The sequence below is a fragment of the Podarcis melisellensis genome (assembly GCF_964234715.1).
Source record: "Podarcis melisellensis genome assembly, chromosome: 16".
NCBI classification, from domain to species: Eukaryota; Metazoa; Chordata; class Lepidosauria; order Squamata; family Lacertidae; genus Podarcis; species Podarcis melisellensis.
Window position 1 is genome coordinate 4,315,829 of NC_138533.1, and position 27,025 is coordinate 4,342,853.

A 27,025-nucleotide genomic window follows, 5' to 3' on the forward strand; every position below is an offset into this window, starting at 1 on the left:
TTCAGGTTTCGATCAGCGAGATGGTGCCGAATCATTTAATAATAGTAGCTTGTTTAGGAAAGATAGGAAGATTGCAACTGCCTTTGGTCCTTAGCGGAGAACAAAGCCAGTTCTTTGGGGCAGGGCGGGCGTCTCTCCGAAATCTCTCTTATTTACAGAGGTAATCAAAAGACGGGGAGTCTGGATTCGGAGGAAGAAAGAACCTGAGATTGCAAGAAATTGGGGTTGGGGGGGTTGTCGGTCGCCAAGGTGAGGGGGGAACAGCAGGGCCAATCTCTCCGAGAAATTCTCTTCTTGAAATAAAATAAAAATCCTTGCTGTTGGCAAAACTCTGTCTCTGGGAGGCAGGCAGAGCTTAAAAGGCTGCTTAGAGGCACATGAGGAAGCTTAAGGGCACTCTGGATTCGGTCGCAGGGGGTGGGCCATTATGTTTTCTTCTGCTTGCGGCCTGCAAAGGAAAGACGAGCAATGTGAGGACACCGAACGCTGCCTTATATTCCCCGTCAGGCCACTGGGGTCCCATCTAGCTCAGTAGACTCTACACTGACTGGCAGCAGCAGTCTGGGGTTTAGAACAGTGGGTTGGATAATTGGGAGTTGAAGCTGGGACTTTTCGCGTGCAGAGCAAGTTGGGGCAGACAAAAAGAAGGACTTCTTTGCACAGAGCATACAGTATTCTTCGCTCTATAAGACGCACCAGACCACAAGACGCACCTAGTTTTTGGAGGAGGAAAACAAGAAAAAAAATATTCTGAATCCCAGAAGCCAGAACAGCAAGAGGGATCGCTGCGCACATTTCCCATGAGTCTTATAGAGCAAAAAATATGGTAGTTCATCTTTGGAACTCATTCCCACAAGAGGTAGCGATGCCTACCAAAGGGGATGGCTTTAAGATTAGACAAATCCATTGAGGACAGTATGGCTATCAAAGGCTACTAGCAGCCATGACAGTCATGTTCTCCCCCCATTGCTGAAGGCAGTATGCCTCTGAATAGAGGTTACTGGGAATCACAGGCGGGGAGACCACTGTTGCCCTCTGGCCCTACTTGCGGCCTTCCCAGTGACATCGGGAACAGGATAGCCAGCCATGATGTCCACCCACTAAAAATGACCACTCAATTAACCAAGAATTAAGACAGGCCACTGGGGTCGCCGACCAGCAGCACTTACGTAATTCGTTGTTCTTGGTTATCGCGATGGAGGCTCTGGCCCTTGGTCCTTGCTGCGTGAAGTGATAACCAAAGCGGATAATGGAAGGGCAATTTTCCAACATGGCGGCCATCTCCATCTCCACCGAGTCGCCCAGTCGCTGGCGCTGCGTGGGGAGAAGGAAGAAAGAGAAATGAGAAGTGTGAAGGAAGCGAGGAGGGGGCTCACACTACTGTTTTTTGTTTTAAAAGATGACATTGGGTTTGCGAGGAGACAAGAGGATGTTGTGGGCTGAACTTTGCGAATTCATGCATGTAACCAGAGCATGGATTGAGGATGCACGAAGCAGCCACCTTGCTGAAGCAAAGCAGGTCTAGGAGAGGGAGAGAAGGCAAGCAGGTCTTTTCCGTCGGCGCTGCAGAGAGACAGCTGCCTTTGCTCGCCATTTCATCCGGCTGCAGAGCAGAGGGAGAGTATAAGGGGCTCTGATCCTGGCTAACCTGGTTGTCCACCTTGAGTTCAGTCAACGTGGAGTTCTCCTTCATGGCTTTAATGACTTGCATCATCCCAGCACTGGTGATGAAGTTAGATTCAATGTTGAGGCTCTGAAGGGTCTTGTTCTCCTTCAGCATCTCGGCCACAGCCTGGGGGCGCAGAAACAGGCAAAGTTCAGGAACTCTTGCAAGTACAGTGGTACCTTGGTTCTCGAACTTAATCTGTTCCAGGAGTCCGACTCCCAAAACCATTTGAAAACCAAGGCGTGGCTTCCAATTGGCTGCAGGAGTTGGCTGCAGGAGCTTCCTGCACTCAAGCGGAAGCCGCGCTGGACGTCCGGCTTCCGAAAAACGTTTGCAAACCGGAACACTTACTTCCGGGTTTGCGGCATTCAGGAGCTGATTTGTTTCACAATTAAGCCTTTCGAGAACCAAAGTACTACTGCATTGTTTTCAGTCACTGTCTCCAACTCCCAGCAGCTCCAGCAGCCAGCGAGGGCAACAGTCACAGAGGATGATGGGAGCTGGAGTCCAGCAAAGTCTGGAAGGCGTTGAACTACCCCAACATTTGATGTTTCCATTATCCCTTTGGAACTCACTGCCTCCTGATATCAGGTAAGTGCCTTCGCAGTACTCTTTTCGGCACCTGCTAAAAATATTTTTTGTTTAGATAAGACTACCTGGATGTGTAGAACACTGACATGTGCTTTCACACGCTTTTTAGCTTATTGTTGATTTTAATTTGCTTTGAGTGTTGCTTGCAACCTTTCTTTAACTGATCATTCTTTTCGTAACAGTTTTGAGGGTTTGTTTGTTTTTACAATCATGTGGTATATAAATTTTATAGACTAAAATAAAGAAATGCCAGAGCAAAGGCCAGGCTGGCCATGACTGATGGAAGTTTTGGTTCGCATCACCTGGAGACTCTCCTATCCCTGCTTAAGTAGGACTAAATCAGGGCTCTGGTCCTGATTCTGTTTTGGTCCTGTTCACCCAGTATTTGGTTAACCACAAAGCCTACATAAGTTGTCCTAAATGGGGGCTATTCTAGCCTAGAAGGTTCCATGAGTGATCACAGGGAGTCATCCTTCTCCAATTCTGTTCTCCCTCGCCAGTTCCCTGTTAGGGTTCAACTCTAGCCAAAGCTCAAGATTGTCTGTTAAGGGCAAGGAAGTTTTTCAGAGGAGGAGCATCCTCAAAGCTTACGTGTGCCACTGGGTCATTACTCCGGGTTGCAACCAGGCTGAGCTTCTTGATGACAGTGTTTCTTTTCATGGAGTCGCAGATTTCTATCAGCGTCTGAACGGGAATGTCCTGTTGGAATGAAGAGAGGCCCATCTGCACCACCCAAAATCTCGCTTCAAACCTTACCTGTTCCTGCATGTGGTGGTGAGGGATCACATGACGTTACCCCTCTCCTGCTGACATCTCGCATGTCTCAAAGCAAAAACCCATTTTTTTCCTAATAGGTAGTAGCACAGAAATTATTTATAATATGATTAATGACACTTTCACAGGGTGGTGTGGAAGAGCCGTAGGTCACCACATCCTGCAGGAGAGTTTCTCCTTCAAATCCCTAAAATATCCACATTTGTTTAGAGCAGCGCTTTCAGAGTGGCTGTCCTGGTTCTATGGGACAGCATCACAGTTTGAGACATAGCTGTTGTTTTTTAATGTTTTTAAAAGTATTTTAAGCTGCTTTTAAAGTAAGTTTGTAAATCACCTTGAGGCCCATGTAATTTCTCTGATGAAAATAGGGACGTCCCATTCGCTAATGAGAGTTTTACTATTTATACCCCATGCTCTGACTGGGTTTCCCCAGCCACTGGGAAACTTCCAACATATATTAAAATAAAATATCAAACATTAGAAAAACTTTCCCATACAGGATTGCCTTCAGACGGCTTGGGGGTCAGGTAATTCCATACCCTCCAACATTTCTGCAATGAAAACAGGGACGTCCTAAGGAAAAGTGGGACATTCCAGGATCAAATCAGAAACCGGGACGGCTTCTCTAAATCAGGGACGTCCCTGGAAAATAGGGACACTTGGAAGGTCTGCCTTTGTATTTCTTAACCTGTGAAGGACCGTCCCACTCTCACACTGGTCAGATCCCTATCCTCTGACAATTAATCCTTTTAATTGTTCATAACCATGAGAACTGGAACTTTAGCTTACGCTTAGAGGAAGGTGGTAGAGCATCTGCTTTGCATGCAAAAGGTCTCAGGTTCAATCCCCAGGTAGGTCCTGGAAGGAACTCTCTCTGAAACACAGCTGCTGCCTGTCAGTGTGGACAGTATTGAGCTAGATGGACCAAGGATCCAGCTCCATATGAAGCAGCCTCCATGCTTGACTGGAAGCAAGGAACAAGCAAGGTGCTTGTTTCTGCCCCCAGAGATGCTTTTAAAAAATCAGCTAGATGTGCTTGAGCCCATCGACATCTTCAAAGCTCTTCTGACAAGTGATAGACTCCAAAACAGGGGCTGTTCCATCTGTTGCCTGCTTAAAAACCCAAGTGTGTCCTCCTGGGACTCGGCACTGACCTTAATGTTATTAAGGTTCACTTCCTCAAGTTCCTTGTCGTTGCTCTGGATTTTCGTCAAGGTCTCCTCCACATTTGTGGGGTTTGGAGGCTCATCTGGGACAGGCTTGTACTTATCAGGCTGCACTACGCCTGAGAGAGAGAGAAATAAAATAAAGAGAGAGTGTGTCTTGAATAACAGAGGGCAGAACCTCAGGACCAAGGGGCAAATGTGGCTCTCCAGTCTTCCCTTTCCAGCTCTCAAGACCCTTCCCAGGCCACACCCCTTCTCTTGAAGCCTGGTCTCATTGGTGAGTGTTTTGCTTAGTCTTCCTAGGATTGGGACCCTAGTCTCCAAGCATGTCCACTTGAGTTTGACAGTCTCTCCTAACTCCTTGGTCATTTGCCACCCTCTGTAAGATGCAGACCAAGGAATCACTCACTGTTTATGCCTTCCGTGTTTGTGATGTTGCCGCTGCAGATGGCATCATAATACTGCTTGTTGCTCATGAGGGTGTACATGCCCAGGATAGCTGCAAGGAAGCAGAGAAGGAAATAGCCAGATTTGTATTTTCTTTAAAAAACAACAACACACCACAATATTCTGATAATTTATTTTGGATTGCCAACCATGTGCAAGGAGCTGTACAGAGCACTGAGGCCTGCCCCTCTTCTGATCACTAGGCCTAGCTCTCCCTGTATCAATGCATTTTAAATTCCCCGCACATAGAAGTTTAGCATGTCATGGGGATAGTTTAGCTAGAATCCTTGACACACTAGTATTCTACATGCGGGCTTGTTGTTTTTTAGCGTTATTTTTACTTCCCAGAGGAGCATCTTCAGACTACAGGCAGGGACTCCCCTGTTTTAGCTATCAAGTCGATCTACAGACTGGAAGCACCACACACAGTGTCAGGTTATCCAGACAACTACATGAAGCAGTCGATAGGATAGAGAGCTGCACATAAATGACACCTTTCAAAATTAGAGTATGACAAAATCCATAAATAATCAGATAGTTAAAAACACCAGCCTGTGATTGTAAATGCAGAAATACTCCCTATGCATTTTTTTTTAAGCTAGTTTGTCAGGGCACTGACAGTTCCAGATTTGCAGGGGGCCTTGGACAAGATGTCTCCTGTGGGCTCCCTCCCTCAGTGAGTCCACCCACCCACTGCCATCATTGCCATCTGTTCTTGCTCCTCTGCCTCAATGTTGTTGCCACAGGCTTGCTTGCCAGTGAGTGCCTCCGCCTCCTTCTTGCCACCACTAAAAGTGGTTCTCAACCTGTTGTTGGACTACAACTCCCATCGTTCCTGAGCTCTGGCCTTGCTAGCTAGGGGTGATGGGAGTTGTAGTTCAACTACATCTGGGGACCTACAGGTTGAGAAAGGTTGGATGAGCAGGTTGCAACAGTGGAGAGGAGACAGCAGCCAGAGGGGGCTCTTGTCAGTGGGACCCGCTGCCTGGGTTTGGGACCCCAGCAGGTGCCTGATCAGCCCAACCTGTGATGCCGGCCCTATGCCTGGGAGAAGGAGGCTTCTCCGTACATTTCCCTTTTTCTGTAGGCACCGACATTTCAAAAAACCCTTTGTGGAAATCCATTATTTACAGGGACAGGAGCAACCTGCTTTGTCAGGATAGCAGCATAGCTAGTGGGGACATTTCTGCTCCGGTGCATCCATGCCACGTCCAGCTCCGATTCCCAAAGCTCAGCAGCAAGCGGAGAGTAGGGCTGGCTTAGCGCCACGCAGAGGCTAAAATCAGACACTTCGGGTGCTCTCGCCCTATCGGCTTACGCCTGACAGGGAGCCATGGGGGCAATAAAAATACGTGAGGCTTTGGCAAGGAGGTGACATCAAGGGACTTTCCCGCCCGGTGGTCACCAGCCAGCACGGGAAACCCACCTGCTTTTTATGCAACACAGGTTGTTACAATTGTCCTGGGCTACCTGCAACAGAGTCCCCTCCTAGATGGGGATGTCAGAGAAATTCCAATCAATATAAAAATGGGAGCAGGAATTTACGATGTCCGCTCATTCATCCCATGTCCATAACGGAAATCAATCCAGCAAATAGGGTTAGTGTTTGCTGTTGTCATTGCTTTCCATCCACTTAATGATGTGCAACTGACTGGTTCTCTTTTGCATAGACGTTGTATTTCCTTTGCATGACGAATGTAAGAAGAGGGAGTTCTACCATTCAGCTATGTGCTGCATGAAAATGGACAGTGCAAGAAGCATTCTTCATTCCTGCTAAAAAAACATTCTGGTTTAGACAAGCCTACCCAGAAGTTTTAAGGCAGGGTTGTAAATGCTTGTTGATTTTACTGTTTTATCTTCTGTGAACCGCTTTGAGGGTTTTTTGTTTACAATCAAGCAGCACACAATATATATTTTATGGAAAAAATAAATCATAAAAAGTATTACATCCCCATTCAGAGCAGCGGACTGCTCCAGATATCTAAGTCAGTGGCTTGAGAAGGGGTTAAGAGGAAGTCCACGCACAGACCCAAGCTGAGGGCTGTAGCCAGATAAGTACCACATGGAATAGACCTGTTGGAAATAACAGGCCTAAGTGAGTCACATTCATTAATGTCAGTGGGTCTACTCTAATATTGGCCCAAGGACCTAACTGGACAGTATACTGGGTGAATTTGTACTTCTGTGCTTCTTTTTGAGCTGATGGATAAATGCCAAGAGGTTTCTGATAAGATGAGTTTCCTTTCACCCTATTCGGAGCAAACTTCCACTGGAATCCGATACACCTCACTGTTGTCTGTGCCCCCAACATGGAGCAGCTCTCTGCCCACCACCCTCCGGCTGGAAATACGCTTTTTACCTGCAATGTCGCACATCTCCGCATCGGTGGCATTTGCTAAAGCTTCTTCCAGTTCAGGTTCCAGCGTGATCTGCTCTTCTTTGGGGATTTCCCTCTTGGGGTTTTTCGGAATAAAGGGTTTTCCTGGTGTTTGGGGTTAGGGGAGGAAATGAACTAAATTAAAAGTGGCACAACAAAAGGCCATACGATGCAGTTCATTCAAGCAATTCCCCCCTTCCAAATTCTCCAAAATGTCCCCATTCTGAAATCCAGCCAGATTTGGTAAAATGCCCCCAAGCTGAGCTCAAGGTTTTTGTAATTAATTAGCAAGGCCCTTAAACAACTTGGGTTCTAGATAGCTCAAGGACTGCCTGATTCCCTTATATCCCTGCTTGATTTCTGATATTTTTGGGTGAGTCACTGTTAGTGCCCCCCACCCCATGGCTTGAATCCACAACTCAAATCACTCAGGAGCCATGTATTTAGTATAGTGGGCTCCTTCCCTTTGGACTCCCTGCAGGCTGAGATTAGGCATACCCCTTTCTACTGAACTTCAGCAGCTTGACAAATACCTTTATATTTCAGTAAGTATTTTAAAGAAACATTCTGTTTTTTTGTTGTTGTTGTTTAGTCGTTTAGTCGTGTCCAACTCTTCGTGGACCAGAGCATGCCAGGCACTCCTGTCTTCCACTGCCTCCCACAGTTTGGTCAAACTCATGTTGGTAGCTTCGCAAACACTGTCCAACCATCTTGTCCTCTGTCGTCCCCTTCTCCTTGTGCCCTCCATCTTTCCCAACATCAGGGTCTTTTCCAGGGAGTCTTTTCTTCTCATGAGGTGGCCAAAGTATTGGAGCCTCAGCTTCAGGATCTGTCCTTCCAGTGAGCACTCAGGGCTGATTTCCTTAAGAATGGATAGGTTTGATCTTCTTGCAGTCCATGGGACTCTCAAGAGTTTCCTCCAGCACCATAATTCAAAAGTATCCATTCTTCGGCGATCAGCCTTCTTTATGGTCCAGCTCTCACTTCCATACATCACTACTGGGAAAACCAGAGCTTTAACTATACGGACCTTTGTCGGCAAGGTGACATCTTTGCTTTTTAAGATGCTGTCTAGGTTTGCCATTGCTTTTCTCCCAAGAAGCAGGCATCTTTTAATTTCGTGACTGCTGTCACCATCTGCAGTGATCATAGAACCCAAGAAAGTAAAATCTCTCACTGCCTCCATTTCTTCCCCTTCTATTTGCCAGGAGGTGATGGGCCCAGTGACCATGATCTTCGTTTTTTTGATGTTGAGCTTCAGACCATATTTTGTGCTCTCCTGTTTCACCCTCATTAACAGGTTATTTAATTCCTCCTCACTTTCTACCATCAAAGTTGTGTCATCTGCATATCTGAGGTTGTTGATATTTATTCCGGCAATCTTAATTCTGGCTTGGGATTCATCCAGTCCAGCCCTTCACATGATGAATTCTGCATATAAGTTAAATAAGCAGGGAGACAATATACAGCCTTGCCGTACTCCTTTCCCAATTTTGAACCAATCAGTTATTCGATATCCAGTTCTAACTGTAGCTTCTTGTCCCACATAAAGATTTCTCAGGAGACAGATGAGGTGATCAGGCACTCCCATTTCTTTAAGAACTTGCCATAGTTTGCTGTGGTCAACACAGTCAAATGCTTTTGCTTATTCAATGAAGCAAAAGTAGATTTTTTCTGGAACTCTCTAGCTTTCTCCATAATCCAGCGCATATTTGCAATTTGGTCTCTGGTTCCTCTGCCCCTTCGAAATCCAGCTTGCACTTCTGGGAGTTCTCAGTCCACATACTGCTTAAGCCTGCCTTGTAGAATTTTAAGCATAACCTTGCTAGCATGTGAAATGAGCGCAATTGTGTGGTAGTTGGAGCATTCTTTGGCACTGCCCTTATTTGGGATTGGGATGTAGACTTATCTTCTCCAATCCTCTGGCCACTGCTGAGTTTTCCAAATTTGCTGGCATATTGAGTATAGCACCTTAACAACGTCATCTTTTAAAATTTTAAATAGTTCAGCTGGAATATCATCACTTCCACTAGCCTTGTTATTAGCAGTGCTTTCTAAGGCCCATTTGACTTCACTCTTTTGTTGATTATGAGGGCCACTCCATTTCATTTATGGGATTCTTGCCCACAGTAGTAGACATGATGGTCATCCGAACTGAATTCGCCCATTCCCGTCCATTTTAGTTCACTGATGCCCAGGATGTCAATATTTATTCTTGCCATCTCAATTTTGACCACAATGCTTTTATTACATTAACATTAATTGGCTTTGTTCGTTGTATGCTTTTTATAATTTTTACTGGCACCCCTTTGAGACTTCTGTGATTAAGCAGTACCCGGTTTTCCCAAATTAGTTCAACATCTGAGGATACATTTTTTTTCTGACTGGAAAAAGGGATGGGGGCACTTTATTCTCTTACCTGGAAAGACTTTTCCCAAGGATGTGTGTAATAATAATGGTAATAATTTTTCTGCACATTTTCCCCAGCAGATGCATTTTTTTGCTTAGCGTTCTTTATAGCTGGAGAACTGCATTGCAAAATTTGGAAAAGTATTCTATTCAAAGGGTAGCTGCATTCTCATTCTTGTATCATTTGGAGCTTGTGAATTAGTTAGGTCCAGATTCCTGCATCGCAGGGGGTTGGACTAGATGACCCGCACGGTCCCTTCCAGCTCTACAATTCTATGATTCTATGTTAAACTGCGAGCCAAACTGAATTTCTCTTCCACCCTTCATTTCTGCCGAGTTCCAGTTCAGTGTGGGTTGCCCAGCTGGAAAAAGACCGGAACAGTGAATCAGTTACATCACTGTACGGAGGAGTGACTAAATGATCCATCCCAGAGAGGCAGCAGGACTGCCAATCCTTAGTAGATGCCCAGAGCAGTAACTCATCCAGAATTTCAATGTGGAGGATTCAGAGCCCGCTATCTGACACGATCAGGTCTAGAAACTTGCGCTGTTTGTTTTGTTGCTGGCTGGTTGTTGTTGTTTAAATCCAACATTAAAGTAGCTGGGATTCCAAAGCGGCCACACCAGACAGTTCCATTTCATGTGGCCCAGATCTAACCCCTCTCCATGCCCCCAAAACACGGTGATTTAGTTACAGAGAGGAAGCAAGGGATTTCTTAATCGCAGCCAGATGTTTAATTGCTCAGTACTAAAAGTAGCAGCAGAAGAAGAGATGCCATCTGTTTAAATTGTTAGAATATAAACACCAAGCCACTATGAGCTGCATTGCACTAATTTATCTTGTGAAATTAAGAGAACAGGGGTGGGGGAGGGACAAAGAATATGAGGAACGTAGATACGGTGAAAACAGTTTTTCCAAGTATAAAAATAGCATCAGTAATTAAATAAGGGTGGGGAGAGATGGCAATGCCTCAGATTGAAGCAAAACGACAGTGTGATGACTCGACGCTCAGGTTAGAAACATTAAGACATGTATCGCAATTACGAATTGCATTTCTTTTCTATTTTGTGCTGGTTTTCTAATGTTAAGAACATGAACCACAATAAGAGAGGGAGGAAAGAAGACACGGACAAGGTTTCCTTTCAGAAAATCTCTTGACACCGTGAACTTTCAGGAGATCTTTTTTTAGGCCCCAATGAGACTGGGAAAAGGGACAAATCAAAGCTGCCCTTTAGAAACGTCCCGGCTCCGGGAACTTTTCTTCGTTCCAGCGTGGAGAGAAGTAAATTAGCGTGGGAACCACGAAGTGAGAGGAGGCGCGAATAGGGTGAACCTGAGATGCCTTCACACGCACGCACGCACACACACACACCATCTTCCAATCTGCTGGCAGAGTCCACCTGTTGCTCCTTATCACCGGCACTCGGAATCTGACTGCTGCTGCCTCTCCACAGGATTGGCCAATGCACCGGCAAGATTCAACACAAACGCCATTGGTTATGCTGCAAGATATCTGGAAAGGGTAGCACTGCTGATTTTGACATGCAAGGGACGTCAGAAGGCAACGGCTTCTATTCCAAACTGCATTAGTCATAATCGGTTCCGTTTCTCTTACACTGCGGTTCAGTTTCTGCCAAACACTACATTATTCGTCTCACCATGACAGCTACTTAGAATCACAGAACTGTAAAGTTGGAAGAGACTCCAAGGGTCATCTAGTCCAACTCTCTGCAATGCACGAATCACAGCTAAAGGATCCATGACAGAGGGGCATCCGGCCTCTGTTTTAAAACCTACAACGAAGGAGAGTCCACCACTGTCAGAGGAAGTCCGTTCCACTCTCGAACAGCTCTTACTGTCAGAAAGCTCTTCTTAATGTTCAATCGGAATCTCCTTGTCATTTGAATTCATTGGTTCGGGTCCTCCCCTCCAGAGCAGCAGAAAACCAGCTTGTTCCATCTCCCATGGGACAAGCGAAGTGGTTTCCTTGTCACTCTGCCTCCATGTACCAGCAGCTAGACTGGTTGGATTTCTGCCTGTTGTAATGCTCTTAAAGGCAGAAGAGCCTGCCTGGAGTATAGGGGTGGTATATTTGTCCCCTGCCTATCTTCAGCTGAATGGCAGATAACCAGTGATCAGTTTCTAAAATGTCGATTTAGGGATGTGTTTTCTGATGCACAATGTAAAGTTTCTGCAAGTTTTGTGGTCGAAGGTGGAATGAAATGTATTTTAAAACTTTAAGATGTGAGATATATGTACATTGGCTTTTTAAAAAGAATTTTTGGCAAGCAGAACCACTGGACAGCTCAAATTTATGCTCTCACAAGCTGATTATAAAACTTTGGTTCCTCTGGTTGGTGCCACACAGAGAGGACCTCTGCGAGTGAGTGACAACAACCTTTGCCGGACCTGAGCAAAGCTACTGGACAGCTGAGATCTGAGGTCTTGCAGGGGAATCTCTTTGCAATACCTCCGCTCTCAGGGTCACATGCAAAATCTGCAGATGGAAGAACATCATAAAGAAGAATATGACGAACACCCTTAATGTACAGCAGCAGGATGCCCTGAAAGGGCTTTTAGCATATGTGAAGGATGCAACTCTGAATGAAGACAAGTCCTTAAAATCGATGTCCTCCTTTTCACGCCTTTCATTGTGGGGTCAAGTAGCTGCAGTTGAGGTCAAGGAGGTCAAGGATGAAGAACATGCAGCTGAAAATGCGCCATCGTCTACTCAGAAGGAAGTCCCAATTCACTTTGGTGCCGACATGCATGAGAGAGGGCTACGAATTTGATTTCCCCCCCCAGGTGTGTTGATGGATGATTTGAAAAGATGCCGCAAGCCTTTACCAGGAGCACTTAGGAACCTTTTGTGGGTCAGGACATCTGAGCTACACACCGGGCTATTTTGAATCCTCGGCGTGCTCCCGGCCGAGCTAAATATAACTTTTCCTCTCAATCCCATCTCAATTCTGGGACAGCACGCACAGTAGGATTCTGGCAACACTCAGGAGCAGCTTTTGCCCGGCGCCAAGCTGGGACAGAGCTGGTCTCGAAGACCTATGGAGTGTACGTGATTGTCTCTCTGCACATGCCTCCAGCACCTCTTGCCCCCAATCAAAATGGCAGCCATGGATTTGGAACCACCAATAAAACTGATGCTACCACCCAGGGTTTGTTAAGGATATTGCAAATGGCAAATTCCAAAATCCATATCAGGCAATGGCGTTCTTAGGCCAATCAAAGTGTCACAAAGGAGTGTGGAAGCTTTCAAGGCCAGGACAGTTCAGAGATGGCTCCCCAAGCATGGTTTGTGCTAATCACAGTTTATAATCAAAGTACAAGCAAACCAAGGTTTACAGCTGCTTGCCTGCTTTTGTTTCCCAATATCTCAGAGCTCAAGCTGATACATTTCCTTTCATTTTGATTGTGCAGTGGTTTCTGGAGACAGGAAACTAGTAGTCACTCTGCTCTGTCAATTTGAACATCCCATTGAATCATACAGCACACAAACCAAGGTTTCTCAGCCTTGCTCACCAGATTATCACAAAACATGGCTTGCCAATTCAAATGTCACAACCCAGCATACCACAGGCCCATGGTTTGCAGACTTGTCAAACCACGGTTTCTGGCGTCAGACGCAAACCATGGTGATGCCTAGGAAAAGCCCGGTCTGGAAACGTACAAACCAATGGATTCTGGGGCTGATGGCAAACCATGCTTTCTCAAATTAGTGTCATGCCTAGCTGCTGACCACAGTTTGATGTGACATTTGAATAGAATGAATTTCTACATCTTTGTAACAGGAGAAATGCTAGAGAATGAGGCTACTCTGGGGCCTGAAACATAGCAGGCAGAAAATAAAATTTATTTGTCCGAAGGCAGATGTCCAGGCTTCTGCTATTTAAATCAGACCTGGCCAGTCCAGATGCTCCATATGATTCACCAATCACAGAGGGTATAATCTCATGCAGCCCCAGTAGCTCAGTAGTAACTCAATAGCAACCATTATGGTAGTAATGGTTAGAGTGTCAGACTATGAGATCAGGGTTCAAATCTCCACTCAGCCATGAAGCTCACTGGACATCACCTCGAGCTGCTTGAAGGATATAAATGCAATAAATAAATAAATAAGTCACTGAAACAGACTTTTAGGGTTGCCAGCTGACCATAAGTTCTTTTTGTTTTTTGTTTAAATAGGCTGCTCCTCTGCCTTCAAGAACAGCTCAATCTGCAAAAATCTGTAGGTGGCACTTTGTGCAGCACAGTTGCACGTCCTGCTGCTGCAGATGGGACAGCCCCAGAAGATAGCTGGGAAGCTTGCCAGTCCATCCACCCAGGCTTGGAATCACAGCATCCAACTTGGAAATTATATAAATACCTTTTTTCTCTCCTGTGAAGGGCACCAGGTCTTCCCGCTCCTTCGCTTCCATTGCCTGCTTCTCCAGGTGCTGCATGAGGGCGTCTCGATCCAGTGGACCCGTCGGGCTCTTCTTCGTCTGGTCTCGTTGCCGGAGACCCGCCGGGAGCATCACATTCTATGAGGCAGAGCAGAATGGGGGTGAGTGAGTTACACAACAATGGCATTGTATCGGCCAGTACCGTAGGATAGGGCTTCTGGTTGTATTAGAACACAGACTTTCAGCCGGGCCATCAGAATTAACTCAACTGGGCATTGTATCGCCCAGAACTGTAAGATAGGGCTTCTGGATGCATCAGAACAAGGACTTTCAACTGGGCCATCAAAATTAATTCAACAGGTGAAGCTTCAGGCTTTGTTATATTTCCCTGTTAGGTATCATCTGCTGAATGTGCCTGCTCCCCTCTCCCACCTAACAACACTGGCAAGGGGAAATTACTTGTGTGCTACTGGGGAGTGACATGACACGGCTACTACTTTTAAACTTTCCGCGCTCTTGTTCATCACCACAAAACTTGGCCTTGGGGTTGTGAGGGAGGGGTTTATAGGGGTGGGCAGCAACAAATTCCCTGGAAAATAGCAACCTAAAGTTCCTTCCACACCTACTGCCTAGATGTGGGACTATTTCCTAATCGGAACGCATGACAATGATAATTGATAATATTCGGTCTCGATACCCGTACCCTCTGGATTCCCAAGCAAATGTTCCTAAGCCGAATGTACATTGCAAAAATCCAAATTAGTATTCTCCTAAACTTGATTCCGTCCGGCAACCTCACCCCTTTAATGTTAGAGTTATAGGCTCAATGGCAGAGCAGAGAGATGGGGAGGAAGAAGCCACCCCAAAAAATCAGCATGGCTAACCTTTGCAAGATATTTCACTATTGTATATTTAAAATGGGTGCATTTGAGGACCTATAAATGCTATAATAAAAATAAAAAGTTATCACCAAGACTTAAAAGTTGAAACTTTAAGCAAACTCATTCTCTGAGGGTTGATCTTTATCATCCATGCACAGGGATCAGCAGGCTTGGGAGAACCCCAAAATTTGAAGAAATACCATATTTTTTTCTCTATAAGACTCACTTTTTCCCTCCTAAAAAGTAAGGGGAAATGTGTGTGTGTCTTATGGAGCGAATGCAGGCTGTGCAGCTATCCCAGAATCCAGAACAGCAAGAGGGATTGCTGCTTTCACTGCACAGCGATCCCTCTTGCTGTTCTGGCTTCTGAGATTCAGAATATTTTTTCCTTGTTTTCCTCCTCCAAAAACTAGGTGCGTCTTGTGGTCTGGTGCATCTTAGAGAGCGAAAAATACGGTGCTATGCATCTCTCTTTAGAGGAGGGAAACCTGAAGGAATCCCCCTCCCCATAACAGTCCAGACAGTTGGGCAAGCACAGTGGTCACAGGTTGCCTCTGATGTCAGGGCACAAAAGTGGAAAGTGGAAGGTGTGAGGAATGGCGTGCCCTGGAAAGGGATGGCAGGATCTGTCAATTTTGGTTCTTTCAGTTTCACATCCCCCCCCCCCCAATCTTAGATTCAGTTATCCACATTTTGCAGCAATTTGTAATTATAAAAAAAAGTCCTCATGAGAATTCATCAGCATTTAGTGAGAATTTCTCATAACAAACACTTTTTTGTAAGCTGTTTTTAATACCATACGTTTGTTGCAGTCTCACTTGTTGCCCCTAAGGAAAATTAAGTTCCAGCATCTTCATATTCAAGAGGGCTGTGAATTTTAACCCAAGAAAATCTTTAATAAAAATTATAAAAGAAGAAGGCAGCTGTTAATGTTTTGATTCAGCACTAGAGGGTTTGCTTCAAAAACCATCTGGATAGGTGAATCTGCTGGTTTTGGTTGCTTTCATTTTATCAGTCTTAAGTTCAGTTCTCCATATTAGCTTGAAATTTCATTTAAACCCCTCACAATAATTCATCAACATTTTAGTGTAAATTTATTTCAGCATACACGTTTTAAAGCATTTTTGCATTGTGCACACACTTTTGTGAGCAAATTTCTGTAACATGATGCATTTTTGTACATCAGTTTCCCTAATATAAACATTTTACCCTGTCAAATGCATTACTTAGCTGGAAAACTGCATTGCAGAATTAGGAGAAGTGAAATTTCAAACTATATTTGCAAAAAGTGCAAATTAAGTAAGTTTATATTTTAATTGTGAATGAGATTGAATTTCTCCCCCATCCCTAAAATCATGTCTAGGCAGTCGTACTTCCGTTTCCCTCAAAAACCTAAAATTACCGTATTTTTCGCTCTATAAGACGCACCAGAACACAAGACGCACCTACTTTTTGGAGGAGGAAAACAAGAAAAAAAATATTCTGAATGTCAGAAGCCAGAACAGCAAGAGGGATCACTGCGCAGTAAAAGCAGCAATCCCTCTTGCTGTTCTGGCTTCTGGGATAGCTGCGCAGCCTGCATTCGCTCCATAAGACGCACACACATTTCCCCTTACTTTTTAGGAGGGAAAAAGTGAGTCTTATAGAGCGAAAAATACGGTACATCTAGAATCTTCAAGAATCCCACCCTCTACCCCAAATCGTCACCCCCCTCAATCTCACTTCAGGGTCCATTTCCTGAAGCTCTACGTCAAGTTGAGCCAGCTCCTCCGCAGATAGTTCATTCAAGATCTTATCTTCATCAATGTCTCGATATTTCTCTAGCTCTTTCTGGTATGAAGTCGTCATGGTTGCTGCGGTTTATGCAAAGGTGGTGTCTCTCCTGTGATGTAGAATGAGGAGGATGAAGCTGGATTTAGGGGAGATAGAAGAAGTCCCAGTGAGTAACTACGAGGCAGCTCTAAAAGATCCAGTGTAAAATCAGACACAGGGCAACATGGGACACTGTTGGGGGGGAGACCAATGGAACTCCTTGCCTCTTGATTTTTCTGACTGGTCAGCTAAGTTGGTTTCTGGGACCTCTTACCACTATAAATTAGTGGTTGCATTGGGGCTCGTACCTGATTAAAGAAAACATAGTTAATTAACCCTATGAGTGTCAATTGATTACTATTTAATTACTTGCTTGAATCAGCCTACACTTCCCTATGAGAAAAGTAGAAAGCAAGGGGAGAATTCTTTCTGTGATTTTGAGATGCATCATTCTCCATTCACTCTCAAACGGAAAGGGATGCTTCTTTTGAAATGGGGCTTGCCAACGGACTTTTTAAAATATATAACTGCCTTCTACAATCTGGTTTCTTCCAGATATTTCTGGAGCAGGGGCACTTGGATCTGTTTCAACATAATATGTTTCAAGTTTGAGTCCTCCTGGCTTGGGGGGGGGGCGGGGGACACACCAACAAGGCTAAACCCTAACGTTAATTCAACCATGGTGCTTGTGACTTGAGTTTCTTTGAAGAGCAGGGTCTCCTGGTAAGTTTATATCTTGTTCTTGAAACTCTCAGCATCCAGTTTTGGTGTGTGTGCTTGTTTAATTCAAATCAGGTCACACTTCACTCTATGGCCTTAATTGAACGATCCAGACGAATAGATCAATGCAGGCATTTATGGCCACATCAGAGTGTTCAACAAGCAAACAAGCTTATCCATTCACCCAAAAGAAAATGACTGGTATTTCACACTGTACTTTAATTTTCTGTCCTGCCTAAAGGGCAGCGCTCCATTTGCCAGAAGCTTGTGCATTGGTGGCGGGGGGGGGGGAGGTGTTGAATGAGTCCCCCAAAACAGCTGTTTTAAGCCACCCCATTCAGCTGATTGTCAGGACCTGGTTCTCAAAGGCTGAGGGTTTTAAAGCAATGCTGAGGAATCTGGTGTCTTCCAGGTGTTGCTCCCAGCAACCAGCACAGCCAGTGGTCTGGGATGATGGCACTTATAAGTCCATCATCATATGGAGGGCCACAGGCTCCCCTTCTCTGGGTTTAAGGTATAAGCCCCCCAAGGGACTGTTCCACTTCAGACTGCAAATACAAGATGGAATGGGTGCCCCTGTGCCCTATGCCAAAAAGTGCCACAGAAAACAAGAAGGAAGAACTTCCCTTGGAAGGTGGTGGACTCTCCTTCCTTGGAGGTTTCGAAACAGAGGCTGGATGGTCATCTGTCAGGGATTCTTTAGCTGTGATTCCTACATTGCAGGGGGTTGGGCTGGATGACCCCAGGGGTCCCTTTCAACTCTACCATTTATGATTCTAAGACCAGGCTGATTCTTTAACACGGTTGGGATTTTGGGCTTATGGGAAGAGGACACCCTGTTGTGTGTTGTCTGAAGTCGTATCCTCTCTGGAGGGTTGCGCCATGCAATGTTTTTAAATATGTAAAATCATTCTCACACAGTGGTATCCAGTGGCGTAGCGTGGGTTGTCAGCACCCGGGGCAAGGCAAGTAATTTGCGCCCCTTAACCCCTAACTTGCCGCCGCTGCCAGCTTCTTCTTGCTGCTGCCTGGTCTGGTCTGGTGTGGTTCTCTCCCGCGCTCAGCGCTGTGCTGGGCGGCCGCTGCACTGTACCTCCCCCAGATAGTCCCTCGCTCTCTCTCCGCACCGCACGCCTGGCACCCACCCCCTCCACAGTGGGCAGCGACCTGGCGGCTCGGATCGGATTCGCACAGCCAGCACTGCAGTGAGAGAGAGTGAGTGAGCCAGGTAGTGGCAGAGAGCTGCGAGTGCGAGCGCCCCCCCCCCAGATGTTGCGCCCGGTGCGGCCGCCCCCCCTGCACCCCCCACGCTACGCCACTGGTGGTATCTCAGGTTAAGTATTTAATTCGTTCTGGAAGTCCATTCTTAACCTGAAACTGTTCTTAACCTGAAGCACCACTTTAGCTAATGGGGCCTCCTGCTGCTGCCACGCTTCCGGAGCCTGATTTCTGTTCTCATCCTGAAGCTAAGTTCTTAACCTGAAGCACTACTTCTGGGTTAGCGGAGTGTGTAACCTGAAGCGTATGTAACCTGAAGCGTATATAACCTGAAGCGTATGTAACCTGAGGTCTGTGTCTCTTAGCTATGCATTTGGACACTTCTCGAGATATCATAACCAGATTTTGTGCGGTGGTTCCTGAGATCAACAGCACGTTTCTGTCTACGTCTGGGTACCGTTGGGCGCCATTTTGAATCAAGATGGTCAAATGAACCTTTCAAAACTACTCCGATTTTTAAACACAGGTCTCAAAATTGGTTTCCTAGAATTCCTGAGGAACCCCAGGCTAGAAACCTGCTGTATCAGATTAAATGACAGATGCAGGAAGGCTCTGAAGCCTAATGATGGAGAAATCAGATTGATCAGTAAAACTGTTTCCAAGCTGTCCCATTCCCATACTTACTCTGTCTGCTTATCACTCTCTTACAAGGCAGGTGGGGAGTGCTCCAGGAAAATGCTCTCAGTCTGCCTCTTGCTCTCTTCCCCTCCCTCCTTCATTTCTGGTCTCACTTTCTCTATCACAAAATGGACCCACCCCACCCCACAATGTTGTTGCACAGGACTAAATGAATGCAAAGGAAGCACTCTGAAGTCCAATACACATGGTACCGTATTTTTTGCTCTATAAGACTCACTTTTTCCCTCCTAAAAAGTAAGGGGAAATGTGTGTGCGTCTTATGGAGCAAATGCAGGCTGCGCAGCTATCCCAGAAGCCAGAACAGCAAGAGGGATTGCTGCTTTCACTGCGCAGCGATCCCTCTTGCTGTTCTGGCTTCTGAGATTCAGAATATTTTTTTTCTTGTTTTCGTCCTCCAAAAACTAGGTGCGTCTTGTGGTCTGGTGCGTCTTATACAGCAAAAAATACGGTACCTTTTAAATGTTTTTTTTTTTTTGAGCTGGGGTGTATGTGCGTGTTTTTAATTCTGTGATTCTCTTTTTAACCTTTTAATCTAGTTCAAGGACCCAGTGGCGCAATGGGTCAATGCGTCTGGCTGATAACCAGAAGGTTGGCGGTTTGAGCCCACCCAAGGACAGCTGTGGCCAGAATTCAGGCACTGCAGGAATTTCAACACTATAATTCTGTGATTTGACGTTTTCTTCATCTTTTTAAGAACCTAGGAAGCTGCTTTATCCTGAGTCGGACCCCCAGTCCATCCAGCTTGGTATTGTCAACACTGACTGGCAGCAGCTCTCTAGGATGCCAGGCAGCTTTCTCTCCCAGCCCTACCTGTAGATGGCAGGGATTGAACCTGAAACCTTCTGCATGGCCCTCCCTTATACCAGATGGACTCCCTGCTTTTTCTAAAGGTAAAGGGAACCCTGACCATTGGGTCCAGTCGTGACCGACTCTGGGGTTGCGCGCTCATCTCGCTCTATAGGCCGAGGGAGCCAGTGTTTGTCCGCAGACAGCTTCCGGGTCATGTGACCAGCATGACTAAGCCGCTTCTGGTGAACCAGAGCAGCACATGGAAACGCCGTTTACATTCCCGCCGGAGCGGTCCCTATTTATCTACTTGCACATGACGTGCTTTCGAACTGCTAGATTGGCAGGAGCTGGGACCGAGCAACGGGAGCTCACCCCGTCATGGGGATTCGAACCGCTGACCTTCTGATCAGCAAGTCCTAGGTTCTGTGGTTTAAGCCATAGCGCCACCCGCATTCCTCTGGTTTTTCTAATACCTTTCAAATAATGCCTTCCTGTTTTCCAACCTACTTCTTTGATCGGTCTCTTCTCTCCTTTCCTCTCCTCCTCACTTTCCCCCAAAAGATAAGAAGCTTTCTGAAACAGGAGTCCTGGAATCAAAGAGTTCTTGTGTGCTCTCAGAATTCAACCTCCGGGCAAAAGAGGAGGAGGTCCTTATGAGCAGATATAAGGGGTGACAAACTCAGCCAGCCCTCTTCCGGGAAGATCTAAACTAAATAGGTTTGTTTGTTTTCCCCAAGATGTCTTAAACGATGGTCAAACTTCCATTCTCCATTTCCTGTGCACTTTAACAACCTGCGGCGGATAGAAATTCAACCACTGTGGGATAGCTTTACCAGTGGAATTTCTGCCTGTTGTGCAAGTTGGTTGTGTTTCCAGCAAGCGATGTGATAGGCAAAGAAAAGCGGGGAGGTGGGGAGGTATTTCTGGAAACACAGGTGTGGGGAACCGTTGACCCTCCAGATGTTCATAGAATCATAGAATGGTAGAGGTGGAAGAGATACCCAAGGATCATCTAGTCCAGCGGTTCTCAACCTGTGGGTCCCCAGATGTTGTTGGACTACAACCCCCATCATCCCTGAGCTCTGGGCTTGCTAGCTAGGGGTGATGGGAGTTGTAGTCCAACAACATCTGGGGACCCACAGGTGGAGAAAGGCTGATCTAGTCCAGGAATGTTCCTGGATGATAACTACCCTCCTCCTCTCTGGCCCTTCGGAGCGCTGGGGCTGATAGGAGTTGCCATTCAGTGAAACACCTGCAAGGGAGGGCCAAATCTTCCCCACACCTGCTGTAACGGTTACAATGCAGGTGGACATTCAGCTGGTGAAGCTTCCCACCTGTCAGAGTAAAAAGAATGCCCTGACAGGCCTCCGGCAGACAGAGAAACCATAGCAGAGAAACAACAGTGGCAAGTTCAGTGAGCGTAAATCAGGCATCCCCAAACTCAGCCCGCCAGATGCTTTGGGACTACAACTCCCATCATCCCTAGCTAACAGGACCAGTGGTCAGGGATGATGGGAATTGTAGTCCCAATCTGGAGGGCCGAGCTTGGGGTTATGCCTGGCATAAATGAACGCCCACAGGGGCACATCTTTCCATGCTGAAATATGTTGTTGGTGGCGACAGCCCACCTTTAGATGACTCCCACATTCTTATCTTGGCCAATCAAGTGTTTTGGTTCAATATCTGCATTTTTCCTGCCACCATTTTGGAGGAGATTAAGCTTCTACTTTGCATTGCCAAAAATAAATAAATAAATGTTGGCCATTGTCATATTCCCTTCGATTGACAGGAGAAAGAGGAAAGAGGCTACCTTTTTCCCTTTCTCTTTTAAAGCCACACTAGACAATTTTTACCTCCTCCCACCGAGTGGTACTAGACGTCTGCCCTAAAGTCTTACTCTGACAGCACCACAAAGAACGTGTCCATCAAGACTGCTTTGTCTCTGACAGGGGCAAACAAATGCCGCTGGGAAGCTCCGCCTTTCCCAGATTCACCTGAGCCAACATCCCATTGCCACACGCCAGGTTTAGACATAAGAATGTGAGACGGGCCAAGCTGCTTCATCTAATCCAGCCTCTTCCCTCAGCCCAACAGCACAAAGCAGGTAGGAAAGAGCCTTTTCCTTTGTTTGCTTTCCAGAATCTGGTCTCTCTGAGGCGGACTGCCCCTGAAAGACCCATTCCAGCCATCGGGACTAACAGCCCTCGATAGGCCTCTGAATTTGTCTCATCCCGTTTTTAAAGCTGGTTTAAGTCAGCATCCATCCACATCTTGTGGCGGTGAGTTCCGCACATCAGTTTCACCCAGCCACCCCATATTCTAGTATTACACAATGCTGGAAGATGGTGGACTCTCCTTCCTTGGAAGTTCTCGAGCAGATGTTGGAATGGCCATTTGGCAGGAATTCTTTAGCTGTGGTTCCTGCATTTCAGGGGGTTGGGATGACCTTTGGGAACCCCTTCTATGATTCACTGAGCAGAAAGACTCTCGGTTTCCCCTGTCTCCACACTGCTCGTGATTTACTAGACCTCTACCCGGACTCTTCTTTAGGGTTTTTCCTATTCCTCCTCCTTCTCCCCTTCTCTAATCTAAAACGTACCCAAGGAAGGAAGATTTTACATCCATAAGAAAAACACACACAGAGAGAGAAAAGCCAATTCTCTTTTGACACCCTCTTGCTCCCGTCTTGGGTCTGGAGATCTGCCCTGCCAGGTGGTCTAGCATTGTGCGAGGGTTAATTAACAGCGAGGAGGGGGCTTAGCTGGATTTCCGAGTAGGAAGCAAGGACACAGCGACCCGGAGCCCTCCGGGAAACCTGCCACACCATCTCTGCATTCAGCGTGGCGCTAGAGTCTCTCCCTTCAGTGCCTGTGAATAATACCAGGCTCTGGGATTCACAAGCTGGGAGACTCGCTGCTGCTGTGCTGGGGTGCTGCTTGTGGGCTTCCTATTCGGGGCATCTGATTGGCCGCTGTGGAAACAGGATGCTGGGGTAGACAGACCCTCATTGGCCTGGTCCAGCAGCCAGGCTATTTTGATGTCCTAATAGAACCTCCAGGTCCAGAGGCAGTCTATCTAGATCCATAAGTTCATTGGGTGTTTGGCCACAGACACTGGAGTGGATGGGCCCTCCTTTGGCCCTTGGGGCCCCTTACAATTCTACAGTTCCATTATTCTGTGCATTGTCCCCATTGTCTTAATGCCGATACTGAGTGTGCAGGTGCCCTTTGCAAAATTTAAAGGCCATTCCTTGAGGTACAGCCCCTTATGTCTGCAGAAATCCCTTTCCAAATCCCCAAGACTCTGCCCTTTGGCCCCAAATCTTCTTTGTTTAAAAAATTGCCCTGAGTGTTTCTGAACTGGTAATGAACTTGGGGAGAACTGGTGATCTGGGTCACTGGGTAGAATATTAACTGGAGGAGGAAAACAGGTTAACTTAAGATTATTTATATATATATATATACATATATATATATCCCTCCCCCCTTTTTCCCCAAGCTGGGGCTCAAGGCGACACGCGTAAGTTAAAAGAGCATAGATAAAATGCAGAAGACTAAAAACGTATTAAAAATGATAGTTTGAAGGTTATTAAGCTCTAATAGAATTAAAAACAAAGTAGAAACTAAACTGTTTAAATGCAGATAGTAAAAATAGTGCAGCCCTTTCCTTAAAAAACAATAACAAAACACAATCACTCCCCAAATCTACCTGCCAGCAGAAAGACAACAAGGAGGGAGCCAGTTTGGCTTCTCCAGGGAAAGAGTTCCAAAGTTGTCTGGGAGGAGCCACCACTGAGAAGGCCCTCTCTTGTGCCCCAATAAGCGTGCCTGTGAGGGTGCTGGAAATGAGAGAAAGGCGTCTCCTGAAGGTTTTAAACCCCCAGGCAGGTTTGAATGTGAGGATACAGTCCTTCAGATAGCCTGGGCCTAAGCTGTATGATTTTACCTAGAGATGATTTGAGAGACTAGCAACTGAATGACAATTGAATCAGTTGGGAACAGAAGTGTTGGGAGATGGCAGATGAATCTGGGGTGGGGTGTGCATTAAACGAAAAATTCAACAGTGGGGCAATTTGGATGGGAAGTGAATGGGCTTGCAAAGTCTGTAACCTCTGAAGTCTAAATTTTAATCTATGTACGTCGTTAGTGTGTGCAAATTTTATGCAGCTTTGGATAGGAGTGATGGGTCTTCTGCTCTAGAAATCTTTTAGGTATCTAGCAATACTCTGGCTTTATGTCTGCAATCCCCTCCCTGAAAGACGGTGCAGTTTCCACCTCCACCTCTTCTTCCATTCCCCCAGTCAACCCCTGCCTTATCCCAGGTCAGATGCTTGGCTTAATCTAACATGATGTTGTCTACTCTGACTGACAGCGACTCTCCAGGCTTTCAGAGGAAGGGCATTCCCTGTAATATCTATTTATTTTTACTAAGTTATTTATTGCATTCCTACCCCACCTTTTCCTCCAAGGAGCTCAAGGCGGCGTACACAATTCTCCTCCTCTTCCACATTTGATCCTCACAACAACCCTGTGAGGCGGGTTAGGCTGAGAGGCAGTGACTGGCCCAAGGTCACCCGGTGAGCTCCATAGCTGAGTGGCGGGATTTGAACCCTGGTCTCTCCCAGGTCCTAGCCTACCACTTTAACCACTACCTGACCTACCTGAAGATGCTATTGGGGATTGAACCTGGAACCTTCTGCAGGCAAAGCAGGTGTTCTGCCCCTCAGATACAACCCTTCCGTTCTAGTCGTCATAGGTAAAGGTAAAGGGACCCCTGACCATTAGGTCCAGTCGTGGCCGACTCTGGGGTTGCAGCGCTCATCTCGCTTTATTGGCCGAGGGAGCCGGTGTACAGCTTCCGGGTCATGTGGCCAGCATGACTAAGCCACTTCTGGCGAACCAGAGCAGCGCACAGAAACACCGTTTACCTTCCCGCCAGAGTGGTACCTATTTATCTACTTGCACTTTGACGTGCTTTCGAACTGCTAGGTTGGCAGGAGCAGGGACCGAGCAACGGGAGCTCACCCCGTGGCGGGGATTCGAACCACCAACCTTCTGATCGGCAAGTCCTAGGCCCTGTGGTTTAACCCACAGCGCCACCCGCGTCCCTCTGGTCGTCATAGTTCTCAATAAAGGGCCAATTTGCAATGAAACCAAGGAGGCTGCCTTATACAGTACTGAGTCTGGTCACTGGGGTCTGTCTAATGTTGTTTGCTCTGACTGACAGCAGCTTCCCAGAGTTTTAGGCAGCCCTAACTGAAGGTGTCAGAAATTGAACCATGGACCTTCTGCTTTCAAGGCAAGTGCTCCGTGCCTGAGCTGCGTCTTTTTCCTGCGTGATCCCCACCTTCTCCGCAGCCACAACCTGGCCCTCGGCCGCATTTCCCAGGCGGACAACTGAGCTTGCCAAAAGCCCTCCCTCCTTTGCCCAGATCTCTCTCTCTCCCTTCTTGGCTTCCAGAACCTTTAAGGCTGCAAGATGCTCAGGGTGGGGCCACTATCCATAACAATTATCTTTTGCGCTTTTTTTGCTATGTCACTCTGCCTAGCGCTCCATCGACGGAGTCATAAAAAGGGTAATAGCTGTCCAGTTTCACACCATTTGAGGGACAGTGGTTGTGTACAGTTAAGGCAGATCCCCCCCCCCCTTCTCGAAGAATCCCGGGAACTGTAGTTCGCCCTTGAGCCTAGCTGCAAGTCTCAGCTCCTGCAAACTGCGGTTCCCAAAATTATTCAAATGCAGCTTGCCTTGGGGAAGGTTCCAGGGTGGCTCAAATCTGTTTTGAAGATTCGATGCCACTTTTGAGTCCGAATTCAATCGCTTGGGAATCTCCTTTGACCCACCTATACAGTAGTACCTCGGGTTATGTACTTCATTTGTTCTGGAGGTCCGTTCTTAACTTGAAACTGTTCTTAACCTGAAGCACCACTTTAGCTAATGGGGCCTCCTGCTGCCGCCGCGCCGCCAGAGCACGATTTCTGTTCTCATCCTGAAGCAAAGTTCTTAACCCAAGGTAATATTTCTTGGTTAGCGGAGTCTGTAACCTGAAGCGTATGTAACCCGAGGTACCACTGTACTGTCCTTCGCCTGGATTAGAGGATCCACCTGTTTCTAACCTCACCATCAAGGCTTAAAACATTACTTAAGCTCTCCTCCACCTTCAGCCCATAGATCTGTTTCCTCGCAAGCCCTCCTCCTCTCTTCCAAATCTTCAGTTAGCAAGAGACAACTGCGTTTTGTGATGCCCACGCACACCCCTCCCACCAGACATGGGGTGGGGCCTGCTCTACACTTTTGCAGCAGGAGGAAGTGGTAGAGTCCTTGCAGAGCAGGCTGTGCCACTTCAGGCTGCAGGTGGAGAGTTGAAAGGACCCTGCCTGGATTCCCTTGAAAGTGAACCAAAATACTTTCTGAGAGATTTCAGTGACGGTCTGCCAACTCCCAACTTGCAGCTTTTTTGTGGTACAGTCTCTTCAGGTTTGAGGGCAAGCCCAGTGGTGGGGGGGGGGGGACACCCCACCCCAGGCTCTGTTCCTTTCTAACTGGTCACCTAGTGAGCTACGTGCACAGAAATTCATTTTGTCTGATTTTACAGGACACACACAGACATTTGCAGGGGGCGTTGCCTGTGCACACGGCAAAACGGTACAGTCCTCGCTGATCCCATGCCTGGATTCTACCGCCTTATCTTGCGTGTGCCGACTGGGCCTGTGTGTCCCCGGGTGTATAGAAGAGCTGTTCAGTTATCCTTCAGCAACACTCTCCACCCCACAAGGACTCAGCCCAAACATAGCCGGCGACTTCCCCTGCCTTTGCTTGGCGTACAATTTTCTCGCCACCCGCTTGCCGCCTCTTAAATTCCCACGAAGCCGAGGAGGGGGGAAAGGGGGGGAAAGGGACCCAGACTTACCTCCCAGGCAGGCTGTGTCGGCCTCTGCCTTTTTTCTCCCCCACCCCGAGCGGTGTGAACCTAGCAGGCAGGGCAAACGGGGAGAGAGCGAGAGAGCGGCAAGCCCAGGAACTGTGTGAGATCAGCATTTTATTATTTTAGCTTTCCAGCCGGGCAGGCGGGCGGGGT

At 46.8% G+C, this 27,025-nt stretch overlaps 1 protein-coding gene and 1 long non-coding RNA gene across 2 annotated transcripts in view; one reads left to right on the forward strand and one right to left on the reverse strand.

Annotated features, from left to right (window-relative positions):
- Positions 1 to 27,011, reverse strand: TMOD4 (tropomodulin 4). The gene is made up of 10 exons (XM_081891840.1): positions 26,858 to 27,011; positions 16,432 to 16,618; positions 13,810 to 13,966; positions 7,004 to 7,126; positions 4,607 to 4,696; positions 4,186 to 4,316; positions 2,849 to 2,956; positions 1,649 to 1,792; positions 1,170 to 1,314; positions 1 to 448 (listed from the first exon to the last, which is right to left on the reverse strand). Exons 2-10 carry the CDS (start codon positions 16,555 to 16,557, stop codon positions 426 to 428), a joined length of 1,047 nt encoding a protein of 348 aa, XP_081747966.1. The 5' UTR covers positions 16,558 to 16,618; positions 26,858 to 27,011; the 3' UTR covers positions 1 to 425.
- Positions 1 to 27,025, forward strand: part of LOC309358777 — a 28,907-nt gene that overhangs the window by 1,375 nt on the left and 507 nt on the right. The window contains exons 2-3 of the long non-coding RNA XR_014163588.1: positions 2,123 to 2,257; positions 21,897 to 22,051. This is a non-coding gene — a long non-coding RNA (uncharacterized lncRNA). The remainder of the gene's footprint in view (positions 1 to 2,122; positions 2,258 to 21,896; positions 22,052 to 27,025) is intronic.

Excerpts from the sequence above, each read along its gene's own strand:
- TMOD4 (XM_081891840.1), bottom strand. The coding sequence starts at position 16,557 with ATGACGACTTCATACCAGAAAGAGCTAGAGAAATATCGAGACATTGAT. Across the intron at positions 7,127-13,809 it reads CTTCACAGGAGAGAAAAAAG|GAAAACCCTTTATTCCGAAA; the intron begins GTATTTATATAA and ends CCCAAACACCAG. Across the intron at positions 1,315-1,648 it reads AACTCAAGGTGGACAACCAG|CGCCAGCGACTGGGCGACTC; the intron begins GTTAGCCAGGAT and ends CTCCCCACGCAG.